At 39.2% G+C, this 14820-nt stretch overlaps 1 protein-coding gene across 1 annotated transcript in view; it reads left to right on the plus strand.

Annotated features, from left to right (window-relative positions):
• PATJ (PATJ crumbs cell polarity complex component) overlaps positions 1-14820 on the plus strand; it is a 368834-nt gene that overhangs the window by 211466 nt on the left and 142548 nt on the right. The window contains 1 exon segment of the mRNA XM_043575139.1: positions 6884-7080. Within this exon segment, the coding sequence (XP_043431074.1) occupies positions 6884-7080 (197 nt within the window).

The raw sequence follows: 14820 nt of genomic DNA on the forward strand, positions 1-14820 counted from the left end.
GGACTAACACCTGATCCAGTGGTGTTACTCCTCTGCACCTGCAGAAGTTGTCCTGACAGCTCCTCAATAGGAGTAACTCAGGGAAAAGAAAGCTGAGGGAGAGGGATGCTAACCCCTTCTAGTGATTCCCATTGAGTTCTGTGTGACCACTTCCTTTGTGTCCTCGGGGAGGGGGGATTGCTTCCTGTTACAAATCTCTATTTTCCTCAAGATAGACAAATGTAAAGAAAAGTAGCTTTGTCACCCACTTAAGACCAACTTAAAACCTCAACATAGCTAAATCATGGAATAAAGTCCTGGTTGTATTTTCTCCTGGCAGTATTTGGACCCTGTATCCCCAGGCGTTTTTATGCTAACATCCATTTTCAAGGCGACAACCCCACTTTACAAATAAGAAATCTGCTGTTCATGAAGGTTCAGCAATTGGCAGAACCAGGGATGTTAAGTGCCTCTGCTAGGATGGACTAAATTCTGACCCCTTAGCCCCTGTTCTTCCTATTCTGCCACAAGAATGTGTTGATAGAGATACATCATTTGTAGCAGTTAATTTGAGTTGTTCACCAGCTGTGATGGAACCATATTTTAGCAATGGAGGGTCCCTCTTATCATTAATCATTTCCATGTCTAAGTACTTGAACATATAGTTAATGGCCATGAAGGTTAATTTTTTTCTCTGAAGGTTGAACAAGTCAGACAAGTTTTGAACCTGGAGGTCTTTTCATATTAATACAACACAGGCTTTTCTGAGCATCTTTCTTTTTTTATTGCCCGGGGCCAGAGAATTGCATTAAATATATAATCTTCATAGCATGTTACCATCATTGGTCTGCTGGGGGGTCCCTGACTGGTTTTCTTTTCTCCCTTGTATTCCTGTTTTTTTCCACCCACCATAAATAACCATTCTAATGTGTTAAATATGCGCATCTTCATGTATGCACTTCTAAAACCTGTACTGTGTTCTTTTTCTGCAGTAATCTTAAATTACATAAATGGTGTTGCATAGATGGTATTGGCCTATTGTTTTCTTCCCTTTTCATTCAGCACTCTTTGAAAATCTCTCTGTCACTACTTCCAGTTAATTGCTTCTACCTGCTGATGGTACACTGTGATGTCCATCTACCACATTTCATCCATTCTCTCTCCCAGTGACGTACACCTCCAGCCCCCCCTACTCTCTCCAACTATTACCTCCAACCCTACCACTCTCTCAAAGAACACCCTCTTAAGACCTGTATAAGAATTCACTAGGATATACATACCCAAGAGTGGAATTGCTGGTTTGTAGAGCATATGTATGCTTAATCTGATTAAGTAGTGTGTCAGACTGCTCTCCAGAAGGCTGCACCATTCGACAGCCCAACTGCAGCACATGAGGATTCCCATATCTCCACTAAGGCTTAATGATGCAGCTTTCAGATACTTGCCAGTCTAATAGCAAAAACTGGTATCTCACTCTAATTTGCATTTCCATAATTACTGATGAACTTGAGCATGTCTTTACATTTTGTGAGCATTTTAAGTTTTGTCTTTGGACCCGATTTCTATTGAGGTTACTATCTTTTTCTGCCTTTCTGTATATTAACTCCGTGTTGATTTAAAAAAAAAATTTTAACGTTTATTTATTTTTGAGACAGAGGGAGACAGAGCATGAACGGGGGAGGGTCAGAGAGAGGGAGACACAGAATCTGAAACAGGCTCCAGGTTCTGAGCTGTCAGCACAGAGCCCGACGCGGGGCTCGAACTCGCAGACCGCGAAATCATGACCCGAGCCAAAGTCAGCCACTTAACCAACTGAGCCACCCAGGCGCCCCACTCCCTGTTGATTTTAAATACTACAAATATTTTTTCCTGTTATATTTTCTATTTTTCAGCTTAAGTCCAGAATGTACCTTCTATTCTAGTTTGCCAACAGTTTGTGTTTAAAAAAAAAAAAATCTTAAATGGATATTGTACCTTCTCAAATGCTTTTTGCCATCTATTAACATAGTTTCTCAGCTTTTCTGCTTTAATTTATCAGTGTGATAATTTCCTTGAAAAAATTCCTGATATTTACCTATTCTTACATGCCTGGAATGCGCCCTTATTCATAATATAGTGTTAGGTTGAATCATATGAAATTGCTGCTTCTTAGGTCAGAAAATAGTCAAATATTGGCTATATCATAGAGGTTAAACTAAATATTTTCAATATACTCTCAACTTATTATTTTTTTAATGTTTGTTTATTTTTGAGAGAGAGACAAACAGAATGTGAGCCGGGGAGAAGGGGCAGAGAGAGAGAGGGAGACACAGAACCCAAAGCAGGCTCCAGACCCTGAGCTGTCAGCACAGAACCCGACGCAGGGCTCACTCACAAACTATGAGATCATGACCTGAGTCGAAATCAGACGCTCAACTGACTGAGCCACCCAGGAGCCCCTCAAAATATCTTTTTTTAATATTTAACATCTTAGGACCTTAAGTTAAATAAGACTGTACTTTCCTTTTCTCGATTTGTCTCTGTTTTTGGGATGAGAATCAGGATTATACCTGCCTCAAAATATGAAGTGGATAACTCCCTGCCCATCCTATGTTCTGGAACAATTTACATAGATAAAATTCATTAAAACTTGAAATCTGGTAGAATTCAAATGTAAAAATACCTAGAACCATGGGGGATTTTGTTACTTTTTCAAAGAGAATACTCTTGACTAACATTTCAGTTTCTTTAATAATTACTAGTCTATGGCAGTTTTACATTTATTCTTACACGAAATATGGCGTTTCAAATTTTGAGAGATGTATCTGTCTTCTAGATTTTAAAGTGTGCCAGCGTTTCATATCAATACACTATTCATAATCTTTGTTTTTTAATGTTTTTATTTATTTTTGGGAGAAAGACAGAGTACAAGCAAAGGAGGGGCAGAGAGAGAGAGAGGGAGCCACAGAATCTGAAGCAGGCTCCAGGCTCTGAGGTGTCAGCACAGAGCCCAATGTGGGGCTCAAACTCACAAACCATGAGATCATGACCTGAGCTGAAGTCGGACGCTCAACCTATTGAGCCACCCAGGCACCCCCATAATAATTTTATTAATCTATCTGTAGTGATTTCAACCCTTTCTATTGCAAGAATTTCTGTCTGTCTTCAATTTTTTTCCTGATCAGTTTTTACAGTGTCTGTCTTCTTAATGTTTTCAAAGAACTGGGTTTCACTGATCTTTATTATAGTGTTTTTGTTCTGTGGATTATTTGTTTTTGATTGGTGGTGCTCGTTCTATTTTCATTAATACATGCCCTTTATTATTTTCTCTTATTTCTTTGCATTTGATAGGTAGCTCTTTTTCTAACCTCTTGGGTATACTGTTCTTATTTTCTGAAAAATTATTCAAAATTCTAAATAACCTTCTAAGTGCTGCTTGAGCTGTGTCCCTCAAGTTTGATACCTAGAATTATAATTTGTATTCATTTGTGAGTACTGTATTCCCTCATTTCTGTAATTATTTCCCTTTTAAATCTTGGGCTTTTAATAAACATTAATGTATTTCTAAATACCATGGAGTTTTAAAGTTTATTTTTTATTGTTGATTTACAGTTTTTCAAGACGCTGGGGTGGTTCACTTGGTCGAGCATCTGACTCTTAATTTTGGTTCAGGTCGTGATCCCAGGGTCATGGGGTTGAGCCCTGTGTTGGGCTTTGCTCTAAGTGTGGAGACTGCTTATGATTCTCCCTCTCCCTCTCTCCCCCTCCCTCCCCCTCTCCCACCCCCCCCCACCACCCCCCATCCCTCTCCCTGACTTGTGTTCTCTCTCTAAAATAAATAAAATAATTTTTTTTAATTTATAGTTTTTCATAGTTTTATTGCACTGTGTTCAAAGACACAACCTATATGATATTCTTTTTGAACTTTCTTTTATGGCCCAGCACACTGTTTGTGTAACTGTTCTGTGTGTGCCTCCCCAGATGTGTGTATTTTCTGTCAGATGGAGAGCTCTCTTATATCCATTACTTTGAGCTTATGGTGTTGTTAAAGTCTTCAGTATCTTTTTTAAATCATCTCTTTCTGCTTTATTATTTTCTGAAAGGGATGTGTTAAAATTTATGTTCTATTTGGTTTTCTTAGCTGTAGTGGCATTTAACTTTCTTAACCCTGTAACTCCAACAAACAAAGCAGATGAAAGTGTTCAGTGGTCCCGTTGAATCTGAGAGAAGAGATCTTACATCGAGTGTCCTCTCAAGGCCCATCCTCAGGGAACCTCAGGACACCTCTGTAGAATCCCCAGCTGGAATTTCTGTAAACCTTGTACTCTGGTTTCTTATCACTCACCCACTAACCCAGAGAATTTTCAGTTCTCAGCCAAATGGGCTCTCACATGCTCCTCCTCACTCCACCTGCAGGTATGCTTCTAAATTTGCTATTCCCCCTACAAGGCTCTTCTCATAACCAAATTCTGTGCCTTACTCAAAATGCTTCTCAAATTCTGCTACTTCCATGAAATGTCTTCTAGACACATCAGTTCTTAAAACTCTAAAAGCAACTATTGCTCATAACAATTGAGTATTTATTCACTGACCTAATTCACTAATAAATGAGTATTCACGACCAGCACGTGTGGTGATTGGAACTTCTATTTAAATAATTGCAGTTGTTGGGTCACCTGGAGTCTCAGTCATTTGAGCATTCAACTCAGGTCATGATCCCATAATCTTGGTATCCAGCCCTGTGTTGGGCTCCACACTGAGCATGGAGCCTGCTTAAGATTCTCTCCCTCTGCCCATCTCCCCCACTCATGCTCTCTCTTTTTCTACAATATAAATAAATAAATTAAATAAATAAATAAATAAATAAATAAATAAATAAATAATTTTTTTGGTTTAATATTTGTTGTATTTGTTTCCCTCGTTTTGCTGTGTAAGCATCTTGAGGGTAATGCGTGTCCACATCTCTATTCATTAAAATAGTCACCTAGTATCTTGTTCCTGGTAGTTGAGCAACAGAAACACTTTGAGCTTACTTACTTTAACCTTAATATGACTTTATTTTTTTTGCCTATATAGAGGGTGGTTTTGTTACATTGCAAGATTTGTATTTTACTGTATTTTGCTAAATGCATTCTTTATTATTAATAATAAGCTTTATTTGTAAAAGTTAAGATTCTTTTCTTAAAGTGTTTTCATTTGAGAGAAAGAGAGGAGAGAGGGAGAGAAAGGGAGAGAGAATGTGTGGGAGAGGGGCAGAGAGCTGTGTACTGAGGATCCAAAGTGGGGCTCCATGCTAACAGCAGAGAGCTCCATGCAGGGGCTCAACTCATGAACCATGAGATCATGACCTGAGCCGAAGTCGGACGCTTAACCAACTGAGCCGCCCAAGTGCCCCAAGATTCTTTTCAAAATCACTGTAAAGCAAGCAGATTTATTCTCTTTTCTAAAATAAGCAGCCATTTATATGGTTAATTCTTTTAATGTGAATTTACGTATAAAGTATTTTTAAATTTACTCTCATAAGGCAGTGTTTGTTAGGTCTGGTAAAGTGATCTAATGGGCTAGGCACTTCTCCTCCCCCTTGGCACTAATTATTCGAGTTCAGCTTTGAATTTGTAAGGTTCCTTGTAAGGACAGCAAACCTGAGTCAAGAAGCATTAGACTGAGCAGAGAGAGTTCTGAGATAGTCACAATCTACAAACTGGTTATTCAGCTGATAAGATGATTGTATCACACTGTAGGTATCAACCTTTGAGCTGCAGCAACACATCTGGCCTGAGCTGGTGCTGTATGGAGTACAAGACATGCTCAAAGTGGCATCATCCCCCACCCCGATCTGCTAGTGTGGCTTTGTTGCACATAATCAACACAAAGCCTAACCAGCCAAATCCTAAAATAGGTAATTTAGACCATAAAGTAGAAAGAGCAAGAAAAGACAGAAGATTGAATAAAAGAATTATAGAGTATCTATAAGCCATGTGCTACTAAGTCCTTTAATGTGTATTTTTATTTCATTTCCGCAACATTCATGAAGTGGGTGTTATCATGCCCATTTTACAGATGAAGAAGTAGAATTCCACAGAATAATCTGTTAATTATTGGACCTTGAGTAAGTGGTTGATTTTTGTACTGAATTGAGATCCGACCGCTAAATCAACATCCTTAATTCCCCCTTGTTTTTACTCATTTAACATGCAAGGATTTATACCCTTTGTATACTTAACTGTAATTATTTAGAATTAATTGTTGAGGCTCCTGGGTGGCTCAGTCAGTTAAGTGTCCGACTTCGGCTCAGGTCATGATCTCACAGTTCATGGGTTTGAGCCCTGCATGGGGCTCTGTGTTGACAGCTCAGAGCCTGGGGCCTGCTTCAGTTTCTTTGTCTCCCTCTCTCTGCCCTTCCCCTACTCACTCTCTGTCTCCCTCTCTCTCTCTCTCTCAAAGATAAAAAAACTTAAAAAAATTTTTAAGAAGAGAATTGTTGATTTTCTTTCCTACTGGATAGCAAGTCCATGAGAATAGGAATGTTGTCTGTTTTGTTCAGCATGATATCTCTCTTGTCATATAGCTGGTGATCAGTATATGTTCTTTGTTTCCTGCCCACCCTCTCTCTTTTTTGGAAGGAGACAGGGAAGCCAGGGTTTCTACCACATTGTCTTAGGGAAGAAAATAATGCACGGAAAGTCTGGGCCAATGTGACCTGAACAATCAGAGAAGGTTTTATGGCTAAACTAACCTTTTTAGATGGAGATGGAATAATTAACTGGAACCTATACATACAGATATTAATGACCTCTACTACTTCATTCTCAGAAAGAGACCATCATGGTGGAGGAATCACGGTATGGATGGGAACATGCCGACGCCTTTAAAATATAGATTCGAGTGCTCTATTTAAATTACTTTACCCTTTTTTTTTTAATAGAAAAAATCAGGCAAAGATATGCAGACCTGCCTGGAGAATTGCACATTATTGAGCTTGAAAAGGATAAGAATGGACTTGGACTCAGCCTTGCTGGTAATAAAGACAGGTCACGCATGAGCATATTTGTGGTGGGAATTAACCCGGAAGGACCTGCTGCCACGGACGGGCGAATGCGTATCGGAGATGAACTGTTGGAGGTGAGGGGCATAGATTTTTAATTTCTCTTTTACTAAGGTGAAGGGGTGAAGAGGATACTCTGCAGGAAAATGAGGCGATGGGGAAGAATGTTGCAAATTATGTTTTCTTTGACTATTCAAAATCATTTTCCAGAGGAAGAACAGAAATCATATTGTCGCTTGCAAATGTTACTTGCTGCTTGAGTAAAAACTAGTCTTGAAAATAATTTAGAGACCCTTAAGTTAAAATCTCATGAAAGCATATTGAAAGAACAGGATTTGTTTTTAACATATATTCCAAAATGTTCAAAACTAAATTGTGTATTTATCTACTATTATTCATATTTATCAGAATTCTCTTTAGCCTTAGAATAAACTAGAAGTATGGCATTTGTTTTTGTTGTTGTCATTTAGTTTTTTGGGAAGGTGTTAGAACCAAAAAAATTTTGTGAACTGGTTTTCAAGGCTTGGCTAATATCTGTGAAGTTGATGACGTGGGCTAAGGCCATGTAGATTCCTTATTTAGGAATAGGATAAAGGTAAGAAGGGCTAAGGAGACAGCTCATCCTTTGCCAACTACTCTCTAGATGATTTCATCAGTAATCTGAAAAGGTTATTCTTGATTTCCTCAACTTAAAGTCAGGGGGTTTTTTTCTTTATTTTTTTTTAAGTTCATTTATTTTGAGAGAGAGAGAGAGAGCAAGAGAGAGAGGGTGCACACACAAGTCAGGGAGGGGCAGAGAGAGGCAGGAGAGAGAGAATCCAAAGCAGACTCTGCACTGGCATTTCCGAGCCTGATGCGGGGCTCAAAGTCAGCGAACCAGGAGATCATGACTGCAGCCCAAGTCAGACACTTGACCGCCTGAGCCACCCAGGCACCCTTAAAGTCAGAGTTCCTGTTCTGAGTTTATCTTACTTTGATATTCATTTGCTTAAGAGTCTTTGATTCATTCAGCAAACATTGTTTGAGTGTCTCTTAGGACCGGACACAGAAAGAAAGATGAATGCATCCATTCCCTTCAGTCAGATAGCTCACAGTCTAGAGGAAGAAAACAGACATAAAAAGATAGTTGCACTGCAAAATGAAAAATATAATAATAACAGCAGCTTATATATACTCGGTGTCAGAAAGCAACCTCTTTTACTAGTGGGGTCACAGAGTAAACGCTGCTGGGATTCAGTATCAGGCAGTTTGACTTCTCAGCTCTCTGTTAACCAGTGCACTCTGCAGCCTCTGAGATAAGACGTTCCAACACTTGGACATTTAAAGGACCTGAATCACAGAGGCAACGAGTATCAGGCTGCTCACTGAAAATGAGGGTTACCGATTTTGCATTTTATGATTTCCTCTTCAGACCTTGACTCAAAATAGAATTCATAGGCACCCATAATCTGACTTGCTTCATGATATTTACAGCCCAAACTGGTCAGACACCACTGTGCGACCATGAACATCATGCCTTTTTCCTAAGCCTCAGTAAGTTACTCCCCCTCTAAAAGCCGTTTCCACAAAGAAGTCACTTTTGGAATTACTTATCTTGTTCTTTTGTAATACAGCATCAAGAAAGGGACCCACACTGGGTAGTAGCAATGACCTGCATAATCATTAAGCAAAAAATCAAAGGTGGCAGTACATAATAAGCAATATAATTCATCACTTCACGTTTATTTCCTTTGGCTGATGCTTAGAGACTTCAGCAGTGAGGCTACACTGATGGTTGTGGTAATCAAAGTGAAAGTAGAAACTAATTTACTGAGTTATCACTGGTACGTAGGTGCTCTCACATTTGTATTCAGTATTCCCAACAGCCCTATCCAGTAAGTACTTGTACTGTCCCCATTTTGTCGATAAGAAAACTATGTAAGTAATTTGCCTAATATTACAGAACTAAGTTACTAGGTTTCAGTAAGAACCCAGACTCACCAGACTCCAAGATTCATGCTCTAAGTGTGCCCTGTGGTACTTCAACCAAACCCCACTTGTTTTAGATCCATGAGAATCCTGATTTATGATCCTCTAACCTTTATGGAATCATGTATCTGAAGTTCCTCTGTTATATATACATAGACATGGATTTCCTATCTTGTATGTGAAAATGTTCCAAAGGCAGTAATGTAGAACACAAAGATTCTAGTTCTAGTCTCTCTATCTTATTAAGACTCAAGATGGAGGGGTGCCTGGGTGGCTCAGTTGGTTGGGCGCCTGACTCTTGATTTCAGCTCAGGTCATGATCCTTTGGTTTGTGAGTTCAAGCCCCACATCGAGCTCTGCACTGACAACGTGGAGCCTACTTGGGATTCTCTCCCTCTGTCTCTGCCCCTCCTCTGCACTCATGCTCTCGCTCTCTCTCTCAAAAATAAACTAAAAAAAAACGGGGCGCCTGGGTGGCGCAGTCGGTTAAGCGTCCGGCTTCAGCCAGGTCACGATCTCGCGGTCCGTGAGTTCGAGCCCCGCGTCGGGCTCTGGGCTGATGGCTCAGAGCCTGGAGCCTGTTTCCGATTCTGTGTCTCCCTCTCTCTCTGCCCCTCCCCCGTTCATGCTCTGTCTCTCTCTGTCCCAAAAATAAATAAATGTTGAAAAAAAAAATTTTTTTAAAATAAATAAATAAAAATAAACTAAAAAAAAAAAAAAAAAAGACTCAAGATGGAATAATGGCCCTTGGGATCCAGATCAACAGGAGCACTGGTATATTATTTCCCTGACACTGTATTAGATATGGTAAGAAATGAACGGTGCCTGCCAAGTAATGAGCATGTGTTACAGTCCATACACGAAAGTCTACTATGTATAGGGCAGCCAGCACTGAACTTGGAAGACCTGCTTTCACTTCTCCCAGTTCTTCCAGTTATTAGTTGCATTTCAGAAGGGGCTTAATTAACAAAGTGCACTGCACATAGTTGACTGTTCATTAGATCACATTTTCCTCCCTTGCAGACAGAAAGTTCAGATCTCTGTTTTCTAGGCTAAACACTAGAAGAGCTCTCTTGTCTGAAAAAGGATATTAACATCTTGCCATATTGGACCCCACCTATTCTTTTTTTTCTTGAACTTTCTGAATTTGGCTCTTTTGTTGCTATTCAACAACTTTATCTTCTTGCAGAGGTGGAAAGAACAAGAAGATTAAACATGGCAATGAGTTGATCTTCCTCCAATCCTCCCTGAGTCTCTTCTCTAAAAAAATGACCAATAAATATATGTTGAAACATAGATTCTAGCATCCTGTATCTTTGGCTAATTACTTATCTTCTTTAACCCTCAGTTGCATCATTTATCAAATGAAAATTATTTATTCAGCAAGTATCTTGCTATGCATCTCTCATGCAAGAAGCAGTGCATGAACAAAGTGCTGATTTTACATCAGTAAACAAAATCCATGGTACCTGTTCTCATAGAGCTTATAGTCTAGTGACTGCATAGCATCAACTTTCGAGGGTGTTCTGAGAATTAATGAGAAAAGGTAGGTCAGATTTTTGGCACAGTTTCTGGCACAAAGTAACACGTGTCAACTGATATTATTTATAAAATAATATTTTCATGTGGATTTGTGTATCTGGATTTTTTTTAGTTTGTTTATGTTAATACATTTGCCTCTGAAAGTATGTCCCAAAGGGAAGCCATTACTTTCCTCAATAGCTCCATGTAGCATCTTTAAAAACTAAGAGAATGGAAACATGCACAGACCGGTTTCTTAAGCATTTATAACCCATCTTCTCATGTGACTTTTGGCTATAGGTCAGGGATGATGGGAAAAAAATTTGTGTGGGAAACATTTCCCTGGTTTCTTTTTATAGCTGAGAAAAATTTTGATTATTTCTCTATGATATGTGAGGAATTTGTATAGTGCATGATATCAAATCCAATGTGCTTTTTTTTTAATGGTTTATTTATCTTTGAGAGACAGAGCACGAGCAAGGTAGGGGCAGAGAGAGAGGGGTACACAGAATCCGAAGCAGGCTCCAGGCTCTGAGCTGTCAGCACAGAGCCTGATGCGGGGTTCAAACCCACAAACCGTGAGATCATGACCTGCGCCAACTCGGACAGTTCACCGACTGAGCCACCCAGGTGTCCTAAATCCAATGTGCTTTTGAACCAAGAGTAGGAAATTGATTTAACGATAAATACCAGAAAAGCCAAAAGCCAATGTTAAAATAGCTGTTCTTTGGATATTGCAGAGCAATAGATAGTAGAAAGACACTGCATTGTGTGGCAGGCATTCAGAGTGGGCTTTTAGATTACACTACTAGGTCTCTGGGCTAGTGCAAATCTTGTATATTTGCTTACCCACCCACACTCCATTTCTTTTTGTGACTTCTCTCCCTGATGAGGTAAAGTCATCTGTGTCTTGATTGTTTTTGCAACTCCACCATTTATTCCCGTTCTTTCTCATGACTGCTTTGTTGCTATTGTTGTGTTACTACTTTGCTCCGAGCTTCCTTTTACTTATAGTTGATATGACTTATTTTAGGCCCCAAGATGAGGCTGATTTATAGGAAGGAGAAAAGAGCTTGGTCGAACGTGCATTGTGCCTTCTTTGAAGTCAGAAGCTCTGCTTCTTTACCGCAGCCTGTCTGCGACTGATTTCTGGCACACCATTCACCAGCAGTTTTCTTGCTATGGGACTGCATTGTTACAGTGCAGGAGCAGCCAGCAAGTTCTGTCGATCGATGGCCCAGTTCATGTATAAAAGAAATCTTACATTAAGCCCCCAGAAGACAATGTGATTAAATCTCAGCTTCTTTACCCTTTACCACGATGCTGGTGTGGGGGCTCTGAATTAATTTCAAAAGGCATTAGCATATAATTACCATGTAGACTGGAATGAGACTTGCACCAGAGCATTGGCTTTCCCTGAGCAATTAGTCCCAGAAAATACACAGGCCTGGGCATGGCGCTGTCCTATGAATATAGGATTTATTTATAATCTTCCCTACAGTGCAAGTGTGGGAAGAGAGAGTGGATAATGCTGCATGGGGAATTGGAGTGATTTGTCAGGTTAGAAAAGCAGCCAGAAGCAGCAGGGTGGGTGGCACAAGACCTGCACAATTGATTGGGCCAGGCTGGAGAGCTACGTCTCATCGGGCCCCCACGCCCTGAGCCACAGAGCACGCACATTCCCTTTGGGACATTTGCCTGCAGGATAACCAAAGCTGAATGTTGTTATTTTTCACATGTCTAACATGTTTACTTAAGAGACACTACAAATAAAAAGCACAATACTTCCCATATTTGCCAGGAATGAAGACGTAGAACCACAAGTGAACTCGGATCTTATTGTCTTGTTATGTTTATTTCGTAAGAGAAAAAAGAACAGAAACCATAAAACTTCAGTGACTGGCCCAGGTAACCATAGCTGCTTTGTGGCAAAACTCCTACCTGAGGGCTCTTACCACCTCCCTGGTCTCAACACTGGTTCTTTGTCCTCTGCTTGTTGCCAGTGAATTATTTTTGAAATGTTCGGAAGACTTAAATGTGATTTAGAAGTGCAGAAGGGTACTAAACAAATCACTAGCCTTTGTGCAGCTGCAGATAAGATTCTTTCTAATTTTCAGTCAAGTTTCTGTCACCTTAGATTGGCTCTTTTAGATTATTGCCATACATGGATGTAATTTGGTGACATGTGCTTCTTTTTTTTTTAGTTTTTTTAATTTTTTTTTAAATTTTTTTAAAATTTTGTTAAATGTTTATTTATTTTTGAGAGAGACAGACAGAGTGTGAGAGGGGGAGGGGCAGAGAGAGAGGGAGACACAGAATCTGAAGCAGGCTCTGAGCTGTCAACACAACCCAACGTGGGGCTCGAACTCACGAACAATGAGATCATGACCTCAGCCGAAGTCAGATGCCTAACTGACTGAGCCACCCAGCCATTCCCTGATGAGTGCTTCCTAATGCAATAATTATGCCCTAAGAGACCTCATGTAATAAAATATCCCATTGGAGAAACACTAGTTTGAGGAGCAGAAAGAAGACTAAAGGAAAGCAAAATTGCAATATATTTTTCCTAGTTTTATTAAGAGATAGGTTTATAATAGCTAAAAGTGCAAAAATAAACTGACCAAATTTTTTATCGTGTCAGTGGTTTCATGAGTGTTAAAACATATTTTACATTTTAAACAAGCAATTTATTATATGTCTGTTATTTCTCACTGCACTTGTTGTTAACACTTTACAAAAATAAATACTTTTAGCAGATCCTGAATATAACCTCCCCATATGCATAGCTAAAGTGACCCCATTTGGGAGCTCTTAAAATAGTCTAGAGCCCAATTCACAACTCTGAAAGTCAACAGAAGAATATGGTCAACCTCACACATAAAGGGGCCTCTCCTGTGTGTGTAACATTTTTTCTTTCTTCACAGTGCAGCCTCCTGGTTATTACAGCATATAATCAATAGCTGTCTGTGTCTCGTTAAGTCATCTTTCCCAAGTTATCTATTGTATGATATCCAATATGAGTTACAAAAAGATGTACTCATTAAGAGAACATTTGGGGTAGGAAAGCTGTGTTAGGAATTGAGTTCACATCGAATACTTACTGTTTGCAAGTCAGTGCTAAATACTTTATGTGCATTATCCTAACTTTTATAACAAACCGATGAAAGTAGGTGTTATTTTAATCCCCATTTTACAGATAAGGAAACTGAGATCTGAAGGGGTAGAGTCAACAGGCAAACACTAACTTTTTCTGACTCTAAAGTTCTTACGTTATTTCATTGTGGATTAATCATGATTCTAAAAAGTAATAAGTGGGGACTCTTGGCTGGCTCAGTCAGTAGAGTGTGTGACTCTTGATCTCAAGGTCATGAGTTTGAGCCCCACGTTGGGCAAAAGCCTACTTAAAAAAGTGATAAGTAAATTTCTCATCATTTTGTAGTTTGGGTAGATTAGATTAATGCAGTTATTCTGGTGCCAGTTCAAAATATCTGAAATAGTCTCTCACAATGCAATACCATGTTACTCTTTTTATCTTCTTAAAATTGAATGCCACTTTGAATTCAATAGAAGAATGCAGTCAGTGAAATTACAGCCATCTCTCAAAAATCAAAGAAGAAAAATAATCTGGTTTTGAGGTTATTCTTGTCCAATTTGAGAGCTTCTCTGAACTTCATAATTTAAGAGCTTTCCCCCTCAAAACCATTGTAAAGGTAAGGTTTTATTTTCAGGCTGCAGGAAATATTATGTAAGACCTAGCTCATATTGGGTGGCCTCATTTTTCTCTGTATTTCTTGCATGAAGTCTTAGAACTTTATCTCTGCCCTTTTAGTTTCTGTCTCTGGCTTGTTGGGGGAAGAGTTTTAATTATTTAGTCACACTTCATTGTCTTTATACTGCTGAAATATTTGGGCTAAAAGTCTATGTTCTTACTGATCTTTGAGAGGAATGACAATCATTTAATTTTTATTATTGCAGTCCTCATTATCACTGTACAAAAGCTTTATGTGAGATTTCTACAGTGAACCACATTATCTTAAAATCAGAGATAAAGTGCTGTGAAAGAGAAAGTGCCATGGAAGCAGAAAGTAAAAATGTGAGGATAATCAAAGAAACTTAGATTACTGTGAAAAGAATATAAAAAACAGGGAAGGGAATGTATGCTGGGGAGAAAGTTGCCATTTGGAATGAATAATTGGTCTTTAGCAGTATGTCTCAAGACTCTTCTTTCTGCAGTTTCCCCTCAGCTCTTATATGACTTGTTGGGGTAATTCTCCAGGTCCCTGTTCCCTGCTTTTTCCAGTTTCTTCTCTACCTCCTTCCAGTCCTAT

This window comes from Prionailurus bengalensis, chromosome C1 (genome assembly GCF_016509475.1).
Source record: "Prionailurus bengalensis isolate Pbe53 chromosome C1, Fcat_Pben_1.1_paternal_pri, whole genome shotgun sequence".
In the NCBI taxonomy this organism is placed as follows: Eukaryota; Metazoa; Chordata; class Mammalia; order Carnivora; family Felidae; genus Prionailurus; species Prionailurus bengalensis.